Here is a 17,928-nt window from a genome sequence, read left to right as displayed (position 1 = left end):
CAGGCTTTTGTTTTGTAGTTTGTTTCACTCACCTTGACCACTTCTTCAAACGTCTCCACATTTTCCTTCATACTATAGTGAGAGCGCAAGAAGGAGACGAAGTTGCAAGGGTACATTCCATAGAGGCGGTGAAAGAGGGCATAAACACTGGCGTGGAGATGGACAAGGTAGACCTCTGTCACGTGGCCTAAGGAAGGAAATCAGAGAGCATGGGCTCAGTCCTGAGGCTGCCAGCGTGCTTCTTCCCTGACGCTCTCCTACTGAGCTCCAGGAAGGTAAGACAGACGTAGATCTGGATACACCATGTGCTCCTGTTCAACACCCGCCATATGACCTAAAAGGGCATTTACGCATCTCTGCCTTCCTCCTCCGCTCCAGCCACCCTTACAAGAAAGACTCCAAACACTCTTCACTCTTCACACACAGAGCTGCCTCCATATCACAGACACTCACCCTACAGTCTGCAGTGACATTTCTTGGGTCTTGAAAGGGGGGCTCTCCCTGTGCCCCAGTGCCACACATAGTATTTGGTACATAATGAACGTGTAAGGGTTTATAGGACAAACATGTAAGAGACTTTTAAAACCAAGATATGATCTTAGCTGTGCAGATTTATAACTTAAAAAGGAAACACTACAGATGCAGGAATTAGCTTAAATTGCTTGGATAATTCCACTATTATGGTCTTACCAAGATCCTACGGAAAATCCATTCTCTAGGAGTAACTGTTCCTTTCTCCCAACAAGATATGAGCAGGCTGGCAGACCGGGCTTGTGCTCAATGGCCCCTGTGCAGAAAACTGCAGCAGCCTCCCCGACAGACCATACATATTTCATCTTCTAATATGAATATTTCATGCTAGGATTACCAGAAAACCCTGCAGTTCCCAGGCTGACAGCTTCTGCATCACTGTGATGGAGCTGTACTACCTGCTGATGTGACCTGATAGAGGAAAATCCCATGCACTTGACACTCCTGCCCTAACGAGAACACTAGGATCCATCTCCTCACCCTCCATGCACAACCAATAAGTCCTCACAACTAAAGCTGTGAGGCTGTGGCTGTAAACAACAGCGCAGGAGGACACGAGCATCTTGTAAGCTCAGCTGTAGAGCACCCAGAGGTAGAAGCTGTGACTCAGTTTTACTAATGAGATTCAGGAAGTTGTACCTCCTATCCCTCATTACTCTGACAATCCTTTCTGACCAACAGCATAAGGATGTGGCCTGCAATAGGCACCCCAAACATTTCCTCATCTATGCAGTGAATACTACACATCCTTCCTTCCCCCACAGCATATGGCTACTAGCAGTCAGGACAGCACTCCCTTGCAAAGTCTGATGAGGACACTGGGGTATACCTGGTTTCTTCAGGCACCATGACGAGAGACGGCCAAAGATGTCAAAGAAATCAAGAAGGTGCTGCTTCCCTGACTGCGGGATCATCGGTAGCATGGTGATCAACACCAAGACACCAGTTGTGAGGACCACAACGTCAGTGTCCATCTGCAGAAGGGAAGGGCGACGTCAGGCTCAGCACTGGGATGAGGGTCCAAATCCTGAGGTCACAGATCTGAAGCCCCTCTTGTGCTCATTTCCTGACCCCTAAGAATTTGAGGGACAGCACTGAAATAGACTTAGCAGAAAGAAGCACTGAACCCTGTTGCCATTGTGGTGAGACTAGGGGACCATTTCCCATCCTCCATTATCTCAACTGGGAGCCGGTTTAACCTGGCTTGAACTCCCAAATCCAGACTCCTCAGGATCCCTACCCCAGTGCCTGGACGATAGTGTAAGTAAGAGACAGCTTACACAAAACACAGGACACCACTATCTTCACCCATCCAACTAACTTCTGAGACACTGATTTTCTGTTAAGTGACTAGAGGACTCTGCACACTGAGAGCTAGTTCATTATCTCACTAGTACTGGGAACCAAACCCAGGGCCTTCTGCAGGCTAGGCAAGAGCTCTACCATTGAGCCACACCCCCAGTCCAATTCACTATTTTTTAAAGGACTGAACATATTTTTTACAGGCTGAACATGGTGGCTAATCCCTGTGATTCTAACAGTTTGGAGGCTAAGGCAGGATTGCTTCCAGCTGAAAGCCAGCCTGGTTCCACAGTAAGATATAGGTCAGCCAGGACTACATGGCAAGACTCATACATACATATAAAAGATAAATAAATAAACAAGTAGGCCCAAGGCTAGTGAGATCACTCAGTGGGTGAAGGCACCTATCACCAAGTCTGAGAACCTAAGTTCAATGCCTGAAACCCAATGGTGGAAGAAAAGAACTGACTCCTGCAAGCTTGTGTTAGGTCACTTCTCAGAAACAATATTTACAGAGGTATCTCCTTCAAAACATTACAAATATCTTACCTTGAGACATTTCAATAAAGAAGGCAGAAGAGGTGCTTGAGAGAGCTTGTGCTTCCAAGATGGCTGCAGTCTCACCACATGGCCCAGTAGTGAGAGGATGGATAAACGGGTGGCAGCTTTGCCTACATACTCATTAATTTTGTCCAAGAGGTGCTGAAAATGCAAACAATCAAGAGAAAGCTCCTGAAGTGCATGAAGTTAACCAAATACAGGCAGTACTGATCAACCCAAGCTCTCAAGTCTTCCCCCTAACGCAGGCCTCAAAAGACTTCATAAGCCCATGAGCTAGAGCTATGGTTCATAAAGGCTGAGGCTCCAACAAAAAGGCTAAGAAGCCCAAGCCAAGATTTTCAAAACTACATCAGTGAACAAAGCTCTCTTCTTTTGGCCTGAGAAAACAGCCAACTACAAATTAAGAAAAAGGACCCTGGGGGCTGGAGAGATGGCTCAGAGGTTAAGAGCACTCACTGCTCTTCCAAAGGTCCTGAGTTCAATTCCCAGCAACCACATGGTGGCTCACAACCATCTATAATGTGATCTGATGCCCTCTTCTGGCCTGTGGGTGTACATGCAGGCAGAGCACTGTATACCTAATAATAAATAAAGAAATCTGTAAAAAGGACCCTTAACACGGGGGTTCCAAAGAGGTACACGACTATACTACAGCTTCTCTCTGCACCCCATACACAACCCGAGGTTGCAAGCCTATGGCAGGCTGTGAAAGACCCTGCCTACTGTACCAGCCAAGCATCTATACTGCAGCCTTTAATGTAAAACAAGCCACTGTGATGTTGTAATCTGGCCTGGAGTAAAGAAGACCACAGCAGCAATGTAAAAACACGTAATCCTAGAGAAGGCAATCTCACTGAAAATGCAAGACTTAGCTGGATACACTCAGGGGTTTTCCCATTGCTAAGTTCAAAAACTGTATTCAAAGCACAGGCTTAAAGATCTTTACCCCAATTGTCTACTATCCTACTAGACTATACTACAGTACTAGAATTACAAGACTTCTATACAAAGCATGATCTGTAGAAAGCCTCTGGAATCCATGTTATTTTGTAAACTTTTCAGAGCCTACGAATGATTTATGTGTCTCTGGGATAAGTGGTGAATAAGCTGCTGTGGATGTTCAGACACCGCACTTGACTGAGAACATACAAAGAACCACGCTATCCCATCCTAGCACTTACCTTATCATGTGGCTCTTGCAAGGTGGTGAGGATGTGCAATACCGGCTGAGAATTGGTTTCCAGGTAATAATCTACCAAGGTGTTTACAAGCATAGGCCCACGTTCTAAACAAAAAGGGCAATTCATCAAACTTACTTCCTTCTCCCTGAATAGTTGTCATAAAAGCCAGAATATGGCCTTTTATACTAACCAAAGTCATGTAGCACTGTTTTTGCCTTTTTAAATTCATTAGACTAACAGGATAATTGCAAGCTCGTTTGTCTAAATAACCAACACAACAGCATATGAAATGCTGTCACAGTCATATGGCTCAGCAGGAAGACTGCTTGCTGCACAAGCATGAGGACCTGAGTTCAAATGCCCAGAGCACACAGAAAACACCAGAAAGAAGACACGGACAAAGCTGGCGGTGACATGAAGTCAGGCGGTGGTGCTGCGGGCTTTAATCTCAGCAGAGGCAGGTGGGTCTCTGAGTTCAAGGCCAGCCTGGTCTACAGAGTGAGTTCTAGGACAGCCAGGTTGTGCAGAGAACCCTGGGTGGTGGGTGGTGGGTGTCAATAGTCATGAATGCCTTAACCCCAGGAGGCAGAGACAGGACGATAATAACTGGGGCTTGCTGGCCATCAGCGTCCTCCACACTCAGTATTGTTTCAAGGGAATAAGGCAGAATGACAGAAGACTAGGACACCCAAATGTCTTCCTCTGACCTCTCTAAGGTTCACATGTACCTAAACACCTACACACACACACACACACACACACACACACACACACACACACGGCTGGAGAAGTGGCTCAGCAGTTAAGAATGCTTTCTGGAGCCAGTTGGTGGTAGTGCACGGTGCACACCTTTAATCCCAGCACTCAGGAAGCAGAGGCAGAGGCAGGTGGATCTCTGTGAGTTTGAGACCAGCCTGGTCTACAAATAAGAGTCCAGGACAGCTAGGGCTATTACACAGAGAAACCCTGTCTCAAAAAACAAAAACAAACAAACAAACATGCTTTCAGTTCTTACAAAGACCCTGGATTCAGTTCCTGACCTGCGTGTGGCTCTATACCACCTGTAGTTCCAGTCCCAGGGAATTTTACACCATCTTTTGACCTTCAAGAGCATGTGCACACATGCAGTACACATAAACCCAGACAAGCATGTTTGAATGCACACTCACACAAGTGGACACACTCATAAAAACATGAGTGTATACATAAACAGACAGGCCCATGTACACAAATATACAGCCACACATGTGCACACATGACATACATTTTATAATATATGTAAGATATATATATATATATTTTTTAGATTTATTTATTTATTTTATGAATTTAAGTACTCTATCTGCATGTACACCTACATGGCATCAGACCACGTTATAGATGGTTATGAGCCACCATGTGGGTGCTGGGAATTGAACTCAGGACCTCTGGAAGAGCAGACAGTGCTCTTAACCTCTGAGCCATCTGTCCAGCCCCCCCTCCCTTTTTTAAAAGACAAAATGGCAGAACCCGAAGGTGGATTCATGAGCTTGGTGTGTAGTCTTCATGTCAGTCTGTGTACATCTGAGCACTGCCATCACTAAATGTTTAAAACACATGCAGTGTGAGCCCACCAAAGGATACTAACTCTGGCCTAGCAGTTTAAAAGCAGAACCACCTCAGGTCCCAGCCCTGGGAAGGCTGAGGTGGGAGGGGAGGTGGGGGGGGCGTTGCTTACAAGTTCCAGGCTAGTTTGGAATGTATAGTGAAACAAGGCTGAGGGGGGAAGGGGGCAACTCTCTAAACACACCCTCTGAAGATGAAAACTAGCATTTGCCTCCAGGCCCCACCCACTCAGCTCTAGGTCAAGCTCTTTTCGTGAGAACAATTCTCCACTTACCAGAATTGAGGGACTCCTTGAAGATGGTTGTCACATCATCCCGCACACCCAGTGTGGCAGAGTCCAGCATGGAGAGGAGCTCCCCAATGTTGGCTAGCTGGGCCATTCTCTCACTCAAAATGCTGTGTGGGCTCCAGGACGTGTGCTAAAGGCCTAGACAGCTCTTCATTAGGGCCACTACCAGACTGCAAAATGGGAATATGGACAGTGTGACAAATGACTCTTGCCTGACACTGAAGAAACTAAAAAATTTGCAGGAAAACAAGCCAGAAACTCTGTTCAGAGCAGTCTATGCTGGGCAGAACTGTGTTGGTGAAAGACAGGGAGTTCTTTTATGGAAAGCTACTCAGAAGTCCTGTGTCTGGGTCCACCTGGGCTGGCCCCACTGCTTCAACCCTGCTCTACAAAGCAGACGAGCTGTTTCCACAAATAAAGCTGCACACACTACTCTCCTCATGACACTACTGATGGCTGAGATTGGAAGAGCTGGTTAGGCCACCAGCCCAACAGCTGGTATGAACCAGGGATTGTTCTGGATTTGAGCGCACACTCATCAGGCACATCTACAGCATACCCAAAAGCTGCTGGGAATAGGCAAGTAGTTGCACAGTAGGACCACTAAGACACACCTGCCAAACCGGTGCTATGGGTGTGGGGCAACTACTACCTCATCTTTTCATTTACATATAGAAAGTAGCTCATTCCCAAAGCGTTACTACACACGTGTGACAATCTTTAAAGCAAAGACTCTACTACTTATAAGAGGCACTGTGCACTTTCAAACATCACTGTATATGCTCTTGATACTACCATCATAGTATGGGCACATGTGCCTGCATTATGGAGAGGGAAATTGAACAAACCTTTTACTTTTAGTCACAAACAGGGCAACAGGCAAAACCAGGGAAGAAGAACAAGTCTGAATGCAGATCTGCCCAACTCTGGAGCCCCAAACTTATACATGTAACATTGGACTAAATGTGCCAGAAAAGGATAAACAAATACATCCTTATTTTTTGTCTTGAGGAATCCATGGTACTAGTTCTTAAGCTTGATTTAGGAACTATCTGGACAGAAGGGGACCTCCTCCCCCACCAATGATCACAGCCTATCAGGTCTCATGGGGTTGCCTGCTTCCCCTTCCTCTTAGTGCCATCGGACCTCCCCACCAAGGGGAAGTGGTCAAGTAGGGGGCAACTAAGTTCATGTCAGAGCCAGTACCCACTTTCCACACAACTGTGGAGAATATGTTGTCCATTGGCTAGATCTGAATTCTTGTGGGGCTTTTTCCCCCTTTGGAGATGAGGTCTTGCTATATTACCTAGGCTGGTCTTGGAAGTCTGGGCTCAAGAAAGCCTCTACCTCAGACTCACACTGCTAGGATTACAGGCATCCATCACCTCACGCGGCTCCAAGAGATCTCTGTCTGTTTTTTAAGAGATGCAGCCCTGGCTAGGGTAGTCTGTAGACTCGGCTGGCCTTGAACTCACAGAGATCTGCCTGCTTCTGTCTTCAGAGCGCTGGGACTACAGGCACACTACCACTACACCCAGCTTTCCATAATTCTCAAGCTGGTGACATAAAAACCTGTTTGAGAAACATGCTAATGAAAATCCAACTAAAGCCAAGCATAGTGGCTCATGGCTGTAATAAAAGCACCTGGGAATGACAAGAGGATGGCCATAAACTTAACTTAGGCTACGGTGTGAAACCTTGTATCAAAAAAAGTAAAGAAACTAGAGAGATGCCTCAGTGATTAAGAGATTTGCAGGTTTTGCAGAGGACCCAGGCTCAGTCCCAAGCGTCCACATGATAGCTCACAACCCGTATAACTCCAGTTCCTAAGAATGCAAGCCCTCTTCAAGCCTCTGTAGGCATCGGCAGAAAGTTGGTCAACATATATACACTCAGGCACACACATGTACCCATAAATGAATATTTTTTAAAGCTTAAACTGAAAGTAGAAATAAACTTTATCTTCTTTAACCCTGAACTAAATTAAGCTCATAAATGAAGATACTATTGCCATAGCCATTTCTACTCAGTGACAGGATGAGTTGTGGAGGAGAGCAAGTAGCAAAGGCTTGAACACTGCTCACTGACTGGCTGGATCCCACAACAGGTACACAAACAGCTTTGGGCCACCAGCTTTAGGACAACTACAGAAGAGGACACTTTCCTAGATAATCCCAGCACTTATCACCAGTAAGTCACAAAAGATTCTTCCAGCTAGTGATGAAGAACGCAATTCATAAATTTCAAATATTCCATCCCAAGTTTGGTTTTATTCTATCTTTTGTAAGGTTAGCAAGATTCTGTCTTCTGCGTAGTCAGAAGACAGTAATGCTGGCTAGCACTCCGAAAGTAGGCAGCACAGACCCAGTGGCAGATCTGGACAGTGTCCACCCTGCCATCCAGGTGTTATTAGGACAGCAGGCTCAGCTTATTCTCAAACTGTAAGGGAGATTTTGGTAAACAATGGTTTTGGAGCCTTCTCTTCCCTAAAAGGCTCACAAAAAGCAAAAATAAAGTTTTATTCTAAAATACATCAGAATGTTTTTGGTAACAATTTTTTCTCTGTGATTCTAAAATATACATTTTAAAAATCTGACTTTTAATCCCTAGGAAAACTATACATCTTGGGTTCTGTGTGAGAGCCTCCATCAGTAGCTGCAGTTCAAGCCCTTCTGGTACTCAGGCCCTCAGGAGAGCTAAATCATAAGCTTTGAAATCAGCCCTGGACAGCAACGTTACCTTAGACTCAGGGATTATACATATAACGTGCTAAGACAGACATGGCAGGTATGATGAAAGCTACTACGTGCTCCATCAAAGAAACAGACAGGGCTCAGTGCGTGCGCAAAGGGGGGAGAAGTGTCTCCACTTGAAAGCCTGTTACATACATGTCAGCTGCGGAAAGTCAGCTCTACAAACACAGTGATGCCTCCTTGAAGCTATGAAAGTGATATACTATAGAAAAGAACATTGTGGAGGATTAGAAAGACAGAACCTAAGGAACCACTTCTGCATGCTGCAGCACTCAGCAGCATTTCCTGTGTGTATTATCTTGGTTGAACACCACACTCCCACACAGATGGCCCCGCTCATGTAAAGGGCCTTCTGTACTTACTCCTGACTTTCACACCTGTCAATCTGCTTCTCTTCTGGATCTCTAAAACAGGCAAACACCCTGGATGACATTCCTGACACCCCAACCCCTCTAAGCCCACATGCACCCATCTGGAAGCCTCTTCATTTTGCTATGTATCCCCTTGGCCACACCCCAAAGCACAGCCCCACCATCTTTCTCTTGGAGACAAGAGAACAGCCTCCCTCACTGCCTGCGCTGTGCAGGAACTTTAAAGCATGGAAATCAGGAGGGCTCCCCCTAGAATCAGCCAGCGCCTTCCCACAGAGAGTCAGAGCCAAACTCCCCAGTGTCCTATACCATCTCCTGTCATACAGCCAGCTACTCAGCCCTCACCTCTGCCTCTTCACCTTAGGCCAGTGTGTGTCTCCTCGCACGCTAGCCAGCCCTTCACACTTGCTCTTCTCTCTACTAGAACTCGCTCTCCCACACCCTTTGGCTATGTGTCTCTCAGTCCTCTGCTCAGAGGACCATGGCTAAGCAGCCTTGCCTAACCACTTGATTTAAAGGAGCAGGAGGTTGTTGGCATCATTTGGAATAAAAGGAACCATCTTCTAATCATGAGGAACCCTCAGCCAAGTTGACCCTCTACAGCTACTGGTCAACTCTGACCACATGGAACATTCTGGTCTTAACAGCAGGGAAAGCAGGATATAGCAAAGGTGACTCTCGGTCTCCATACTTATGACAGGCCAAAGTGCTAGTCTTTGAAAGGCTGTAGCTGAATGGCCAACTACCTGAGTGGGTGGCATCCTTTCTGGTACTTTTTTTGGTTTTTTGGTTTTTTTGTTTTTCGAGACAGGGTTTCTCTGTGTAGCCTTGGTTGTCAGTCCTGGACTCGCTTTGTAGACCAGGCTGGCCTTGAACTCACAGAGATCTACCTGCCTCTGCCTCTTGAGTGCTGGGATTAAAGGCATGCACCACCATGCCCTGCTCTTTCTGGTACCTTTATCTGCATGTGTGAGGCATCACTATAGGGTTCACATCACTCCTGGCTACAAGACACTGCTGCTATAGACAAGAAGTGTATTTAGACTATGTAACAGTTCACATCTGAATAGTCACTCAAATAAAGCACACAAGACAAAACCTAAGACCTGTGTATTTTAAGCCAAAACTCTGTCAATTTAAGTATAAAATGTATAATTATGAAAATAAAAAAGTAAGTTAATGATACACATAATTTTTCCCCCAAACAGTTCTGGAGATCTAGTCCAGAGTCTTGCACATAATAGGCTAACACTCCACTACTGAACTCCATCCCCTGCCCTAATCAAGAACGTTTAAATCACTTGACATAATAATTAATAATAAAAATATTAAGAGTAGTTTATTTAGATAACTTTACAAATGATAGTGTATATTCTTTGAGCCAACCACTTATAAAAATTTAAATAACACATAAAAACTAAATTCTATCTTAATCATAATTTCATAGAATTATTTCCTAAAAATTTTATCTAAAGGCATGGTGGTACATGCCTTTAATCCCAGCACGCGGGAAGCAGAAGAGAGAAGATCTTTGTGAGTTTGAAGCCACCCTGGTCTATAAAGTGAGTCCAGGACAACCAGAGCTATTATACAAAGAAACCTTGTCTTGAAAAACCAAAAATAAAAATAAAATTATTTGCTTATCTGTGTATATGTATCTTGCATGTACCTTACTCATAAATGGAGGTCAGATGGCCACATTCAGGACTTGGGTCTCCTCTTCCACAGTGAGCATCCCAGGGATCAAATTCCGTCCTTCAGGCTGGGGGACAAGCAACTATCATTGCAGAGCTTTCCTCAGCCCTGCATGTCCCCCCAAAATGTCACAGAATTGTTTTTGAACTTTATTACAAACAAAATAGCCTGTAAGAATTTCATTTAATTCATAGTTATTCGAAAAAAAAATCATGCCAGGTGGTGGTGGAGGCGGTGTACACCTTTAATCCCAGCACTCAGGTGACAGAGGCAGGTAGATCTCTGTGAGTTCCAGGAGCTGAGGTTACACAGAGAAACCTTAAAGAAGAAAGAGGAAGAGGAAGAGGAAGGAGAACAAAAACTAGAAGCAGCAGCGAGGAAGAGGAAGAACAACAACAACAAGAACTAGAAGCAGCAAAAAAAAAAAAAAAAAAAACCTAAAAAGAGGCTGGGAGTGGTGGCGCACGCCTTTAATCCCAGCACTCGGGAGGCAGAGGCAGGTGGATCTCTGTGAGTTCGAGGCCAGCCTGGTCTACAAAGTGAGTCCAGGACAGCCAAGACTACACAGAGAAACCCTGTCTCGAAAAACCAAAAGAAAAAAGAAAAAAAAAAAAAAAGAAGAAGAAGAAGAACTAGAAGCAGAGAAGCAGCAGCATCAGCAGCATCAGCAGCAGAATCATGTTTGGAGTGCTTTCCATCTTGTAGGATAAGTTAAAATATCAAAAAATAAATAAAAATAAATTTTAAAAAAGATAAAGAATCAAACATCTTACCTCAACCTTATATTTTAAAAAAATTACAAAACAAATCTATCACCACCACCCATGGTCAAACATGAAGGACACGAGAAGGGTAGGGAGTCCTGACCTGTAGAGAGCCCGCCTAACCTGTTAGGGCCTGGGCCCAGCACCACAAACAAAACAACACAGTAGCAAAAAGGTACATAAAAACATAAGAAGGGAAACAATTTTTAATATATTCTTTATAAAAATGCTTAAGTTTTGAGCCTATTAACAAAAGTCGGCTGGAATGAGAACTGTGAGTTGCCAGCACTCCCTAGGGGTGGCTGAGGCCTTAGCAGCTGGGACTCCCTACTGGAAACTTCTCTGAATGTGGCTTGATGACAGGACCCAGTGTGCCTGCTTAGAGGGAACCCCACATACGATGGACACAGTCACCTCAAGACAATCTGGTACTCTGTGCTCAGGAAGCACCTCTGCTACACAAAAATGTAACACTTTTAAAATCTGACTGCTACAGTAATGAAATTGTAGTCATGAAAAATGCTTAATAAAAATTATTTTATTTATTTGTTTTTAACAACAGTGAAATTGCACTTGGGTGTAACTCCTCTCAACACTTAACCCTCTGACTCTGAGCTCATACTCAGTGGAATTCTAAAAAGGGACAGTGCAGGCCAGTGTGGTGGCAAACACTCACAATCCCTGCTCCCTGGTGGCTGGGATAAGAGGATGGAGGTCAGTCTGGACTACACAGTGAGAAGCGGCAGGATAAAGAATGCATGAAGAAACTGGGAACTGAGAGTCAAACTCAGGATGTTCTCTCATCCCTGAGAGAACGACCCATCCACTTTCTAAGTATGTAACGCCATATGTACTAAGTCCTTGTTTATGAAATCTGACTATACTTTATGGTCCTCATGACAAAAGCGAGGCAGTGGTAGATGTAGTAGCTACCTCTGACCATGAAACGAGTCACATTAGCAGTGTATATATGAAGACAGGAGAATAAGCACCCTCCCATCTTCCCTGATTTCTGCACAGCACACAGCATGACAACTGGTACCTGCGAGGGCTGATCCTCATTGTCTACTTGATGAGATTGAAAATCATCAGAGAAGCACACTTGTGGGTAGGCATGTGCGAGAGCTGCTGTAAAGGTTAAACCAACAGAGAAACCCACCCTGAGTGTGGACGGCACTACTCTGCGGAATGAGGCCGCTGACTGGATAAAAATGAGCAAATGAGCTGAACACCAACATTCACCTCCCCCTGTTTCTTAAGTGAAGGTGCGTTGTGACCAGCTGCCTCAAGCGCCTGCCACCATAACTTCCTTGCTACAAAGGACAACAGCCTCAAACTGTGACCAAGCCTTCCTCTAGTTCCTTTTGTCAGGTTTTATCCTAACTAGTACAGCACCTTTGCTAATAAACTAAAGGCTGCAGCTCCACGGGTAGGTAGGTCACTAAGACAGACTCACACGTGCATGCTGTCAGAGCCTCAGTAACTATAAAGCGTATATTCTGGGACTTTGAGACGTCATCAATTCTTAAGAACCAACAAAGGAAATAATTTATCCAAAAAAGCTGACTTAAGACCATGAACAGAACTAGGAGTAGTGGCGCACACCTGTAATCCCAGCGCTCAGGGAGGCAGAGGCAGGTGGATCTCTGTGAGTTTGAGGCCAGCCTGGCCTATAAAGTGAGTCCAGGGCAGCCAAGGCTACACAGAGAAACCCTGTCTCGGAAAAACAAAAAAAAACAACCTAGAACAGACACAAACACATCAAGATGCTAAAGTGGTAATTCAGGAGGTCTCAGTCCATGATGCACATCAGAATCACCTGCAGAGTCTACAAACGACAAGGCCCAGGCCCCACTGCACAGCAGGTTATAGGACAAGGCCTAGACATGGCATCCAGTTTGTTTACAGAATCCAAAGTGGACTCCTGAGGCCCAGCCAGGGTTAAAAACCTCTCACTGGTTAAATGACTTGCTTTAGGCTTCAATTTAATTAGTAGCTAAAACTAGAATTTGCTACTCACAGAACTGATTTTCATCTTTGGGCCCAATTATACTCCTGTAGAAAGAAAATACACCAAGTTTGGTTGTGAAAATCCATGTGTTTATACAATTGGTGCCCGGCATCCAATAGCATTAGGAGGTCACTGGTGATGTGGCTAAGGACCTCAAGCCATACATGCTCTAGTGCTTGGCAGGGAGCGAAGACCATTAAACACCAAACCCCCACACAAAGTAGCATCTACATGCCAGGGCACCCATGAGCAAAGTGAGACATTCCCGCCTCCCCTCCCCAGCCACCAGACTAAATATGTACCTTACCTGTCCTGGGGTCAGCTGTTACATCGGTTTCCAGTGCTATCAGCTTGGTGTCTTTCATGGTCACTGGAGGGAAAACACACACACACACATATGTATTTATAGCAACCTTAAAATGAAGGAAAACCTGACACCTGGTCAGAAAGGGGTTTAGGCTGGTCTAGGACAACCCTGCTCCATATCATTGGCAAGTGGTCCCCTGCTTTCCACTGCAATGAGCTCTAGAACCATAGCTCCTGTCCTACACCCTACCAGCAAGAAGGCACAGTGGCTCTAGAATAGGCCCCCTACTGAAACATTAGCTCCTCCGTGTACTGGCTCTGTAACTTTGGGCTGCTCACTAGTGTCCTACTTTGAATTATCTTCTGGGTAAAGTGAGAATGTCCTCAACTGCAACACCCACACAGGATGTTGAGCTCCAGGGAGGATCTCAGAAGAGAGGCTGAGGGGTGAGGTCCAGGGACAGGCGCAAAGTGCTTGGTGGGCTTGCAGCATCACACTCCCACAGGCCACATTCCCTCTCAGTCCTGCTATGTTCCCTTCCGAGCATTTAAATTCTTCAACCAAGAAGGCATTATTAGATCCCCACCAGAGCACCAGGCACATACCTGAAAAACTGTACCCTGCCCTCTCCTCGACTAATCTGCACTCACCCTAGGCCTCCTCTTCCCCGCACTGCCATGGCCTAGCAGTCCAGGCTCCTGACCCACCAGCAGCCTGCGCTGGTCACTTCCTAAAGCTGCATTAAGTAAGTGTGAGGAGCTGTTGGACACACTGGGGAGCAGCTGCAGCCTGTTAGGTACTTGATCCCAGCGGCTGCCACAGGGGCTGGTAAACGTACAAAGCCTGATTTTACCTTCAAGCAGCACAGACTAAATCTAATCCCATGTGACAGGTATAAAATATCTCAACAGCAGCTTCTTTGCCTTCTTTCCCCTCTATCCTACTTCTGTCCATGCCAGCCATCATCCATGTCAAATAAGTGTATATATATATGAATGTATTCTGGTTTGCTTTCAAATCATAAGCCCTTCAGAACCAGTGAGGTGGCTCAGAGGGTACCGGCACTTGCCACCAAGGCTGACAACCTGAGTTTGATCCTCAGAAATCCACATGGTTGGCAGAAGCAGTTAACTCTTTCCAATTGTTCTCTGACCTCCACACTTGAAAAGTGGTTTGTATGTGTATGTGTGTATGTGTGTGTCCACACACACACACACTAAAACCCAATATGTAAATTTAATGCATATTTCAAAATGTATGAGTCCTTAATCCCATGTGTAGAGATTATTTGGTTGGAAGACTGTAAACTCCATGAGGACAGGGGTCACATGTTTGAGACACCCAGGACTATGTTGGTACCTAGTACACAAGAGGAAAGATACCCATTCAGTCTGTTCCCTAGGATACCACTAATGTCTCTGACTGCCAATCCTGGCTCTACCCCACAGACATCTACTTACAAGGGGTAAAGGACAGGCTCTAGAATACAGAGTCCTGTGTCAACAACAGGCCTCAACAAACAACAGGACTGAACATCTCTCCTACACAGTCTGGCACACATTCAGGGAGCCATGCCAACCGTCTCAGCGGCCACTGCAAGTCTGTGGACAGTGCTGCTGGCCACTGGCCCTACAAAAGGCCTGGCCAGACCTTCCTAGTAAGAAATGCTACCTAGCTGCTTCTGTTCCCCTAAGTAACTGAGCTAAGCTGATATGGGAGCCTCTTATCTTCAGATCCCTAAAATCAGTCAGTGAGTCACACTGGCTTCCTCTTATGAAGTAATTCTATGTGGATCTTCCACCTGAAAAGAAGTACTCAAGTTGAGGATAAAGTTAAGCTACACTAAGGTGAGATCCGTGGCCTGCCCAGCTAGGCCGCGTTCCTAGATGGAACACTGCCACAGGAATCTGAGTGGGGTTTGTCATTTATCATTATGCTTAATGATAAAGTAATGGGACTGGACTGCCATCAGTTTTCTGTAGTGCCCTAGAGCCTATCTACCAGTACCCAATTTTTAAGTATTCACTTATTCGTTTATATTTAAATCTTGCCAAGGGGAGGAGGATTCTACTGGGCATAACATTCATGTCAGTAAAGTGAAGTGTGAAGTGTGAACCTCCATGGAAGTGAGGGGCGTGGATGGAAACACTCATCAGAACATAAGAGCAGCATCAGCCGCCCACTTCTTCAAAAGGCAAGAGGAAAAGAAGAAAATGCCCCCAGATCCTCACAGTTTTCCTTCCCTGCTATCTGACCTAAAGTCGTGCTCATTGTAATGTCATTTCTATAAGCAGTCTTTTTGGGTAAAAATAAAAGGCAGGCTTGAGGAAGACAAGGGCTTTGTGTGTCAACATGGTTTAAACAAAGAACATTGGTGGTTGGTTTTCACAATCTATCTTCATTAACGTCAGTCTTTAGATATTGCCAGATCGTTTATGTACCTGGGATTACACATGAACTCCAGAGCTACAGCTGTCATTAGCAGGACCTGCATCCATCTTTTCACTGCCTCTGTCAGACAGTGGCTCAGATAAGATAGATAACCACATGTCAAGTCACCTCTGTACACACTGGCCTATAATATACAAATGTGAGTGTCTCCTAATGTAATCTGTCTTCTCTGGTCATGGTTTTACCTATGAAAATCTAAAGGCAATTGAGACAGACTCATGCACAGCCTCCTGCATCACCAAGTATACTTGAGCAAAATGTTAGGCTGCTATGAGTGTTTGGTCCTAGCCTAGGAACTCAAAGGTGACTTAAGAGTTATGTCCTGTCAGCCGGGTGTGGTGGTGCATGCCTTTAATCCCAGCGCTCAGGAGGCAGAGGCAGAAGGATTGATGTGAGTTCGAGGCCAGCATGGTCTATAAAGTGAGTCCAGGACGGCCAAGACTACACAGAGAAACCCTGTCTCAAAAAACCAAAAAATAATTAAAAAATAAAAAAATTTTAAAAAAGGAAGGAAGAAAGGGTAAAAGAGCTGATGTTGTGGTGGTGTGATTTACAGTCTTAGCAACCATAGAATCTCTAGAAGGCCTCTGAACAGAGGCCAGGAAAAGAGAGCTCTAACATGCCAGACTGTCCACTTGTAATTTCTGTCTGAGGAGTCCTCAGTGGATAATGGACAGGTCACTAAGCTCACTCAACTTAGAAGGCGGCAAGCCTTCTAGACCTAGACCCACAGGGCCACAGCTAAGTTCCACAAGGCACATTTTTTTCTTTACATAATGGTTCAATTTTGACTCATTAGCATGAGCAAAATTATGTAGCAAGAAATGCATGCAGCCTGGGCATGGTGATGCACACCTGTGATCTGGCACTGAGAGGCAGAGACCCTCAGACTGTAGTGAATCCTAGCCTGGGCAACAAGGCAAAACTGTCTCAAAAAATAATAAAATAATAAAAAGGGGGCTGGTGAGATGGCTCAGAGTTTAAGAGCACTGTATGCTCTTCCAGAGGTCCTGAGTTCAATCCCCCGCAACCACATGGTGGCTCACAGCCATCTATAATGTGATCTGATGTCCTCTTCAGGCCTGAGGTGTACATGCAGGCAGAGCACTGTATATATAATAATAAATAAATAAATCTTTAAAAAATAATAGTAATAAAATAAATAAAAGATGCCACATGCATATTTCAAGAAGTCACCATACAGAGCTTCCCTAAGCAGAAGCATCCCAGGGCAGCTGAGTATCGCAGCTCACACATGTAACTCCACCACTAGGAAATGATGAGAATTCCAAGGCCAGCCTGGACTACAAAGTGAGTCCACACCAGTGAAAGCTACATAGTGAGGCAGAGTGAGAACCTGTCTAGGGTAGACAGGCACAGAGCTTGACGGCACAGGGCAGTGCTTCTCCCAAGTGTAGTCCCCACATCACCAACAGTACCCAGGAACTGACTAGAAGTGCATGTTCTTAAAGGGGAGCAAGACAAAGAAAGGAAGGCAGGGAAGTTACTGAGCCTTGCCCTGGGTCTGTGTATGAATCTTAGGCAATGAGTCTTTGAAGTGATTCCAACACCACTAAAGGTCAAGAACCCAGGGTAGGAGTTGAGGGGTTTCGGGAGAGATGGCTCAGCAGTTAATTGCACTGGCTGCTCTTGCAGAGGACCCAGGTTCAGTGTCCAGAGCCCACATGGCAGCTTATAACCGTTTATAACTCCAGTTCAAGGGTACTAAAGCCCTCTTCCTGCCTCCTTGGGCATGTGGGTATATTTGGTACACATATATACACTCAGGTGCACACACTCATAAAATTTAAAAATTAATAACAATAAAGTAAATCTTGGTAGGGGGGTGAGGTAGGGTGAGGCAAACCCAGGGAGAAGAAACTGGAGAACATGAGAAACAATAAGGAAAAAAATCTATATGCAAAACTTTGGGGAAATGTAACAGGGCCCACCAGGTGCACAAGGTGCCAGCACAGACTGAATGCCAAGCCCAGCAAACATTAGTATGTCACATGTCTCTGTTCTTTATAAATTTGTATTTGTTTTTTAAGACAAGGTCTCACTATATAGCCCTGGCTGGTCTGTCTATGTAGACCAGGCTGGCCCA

At 45.2% G+C, this 17,928-nt stretch overlaps 1 protein-coding gene across 17 annotated transcripts in view; it reads right to left on the bottom strand.

The window, feature by feature from the left end:
- The window catches only part of TSC1 (TSC complex subunit 1), a 49,431-nt gene that overhangs the window by 26,106 nt on the left and 5,397 nt on the right, over positions 1 to 17,928 (bottom strand). For 5 of the 17 annotated variants that reach the window (XM_084798564.1, XM_084798555.1, XM_084798562.1 and 2 more), the window contains exons 2-9: positions 13,371 to 13,433; positions 13,073 to 13,107; positions 10,263 to 10,355; positions 5,455 to 5,639; positions 3,576 to 3,679; positions 2,383 to 2,535; positions 1,361 to 1,505; positions 33 to 187 (exon numbers count right to left, since the gene is read on the bottom strand). In XM_084798564.1, coding sequence (XP_084654690.1) covers positions 33 to 187; positions 1,361 to 1,505; positions 2,383 to 2,535; positions 3,576 to 3,679; positions 5,455 to 5,560 — 663 coding nt within the window. In that variant the 5' untranslated portion in view covers positions 5,561 to 5,639; positions 10,263 to 10,355; positions 13,073 to 13,107; positions 13,371 to 13,433. Of the gene's footprint in view, positions 1 to 32; positions 188 to 1,360; positions 1,605 to 2,382; positions 2,536 to 3,575; positions 3,680 to 5,454; positions 5,640 to 10,262; positions 10,356 to 13,072; positions 13,108 to 13,370; positions 13,434 to 17,928 lie in introns of those variants that run through there. The other 12 variants (XM_084798568.1, XM_084798567.1, XM_084798570.1 and 9 more) reach the window with 7 other exon arrangements.

Source organism: Acomys minous (assembly GCF_964271855.1).
Source record: "Acomys minous genome assembly, chromosome: 10".
NCBI lineage: Eukaryota > Metazoa > Chordata > Mammalia > Rodentia > Muridae > Acomys > Acomys minous.
Note: the sequence above shows the minus strand (reverse complement) of the source record. Positions and strands in the feature narration are given on the sequence as shown.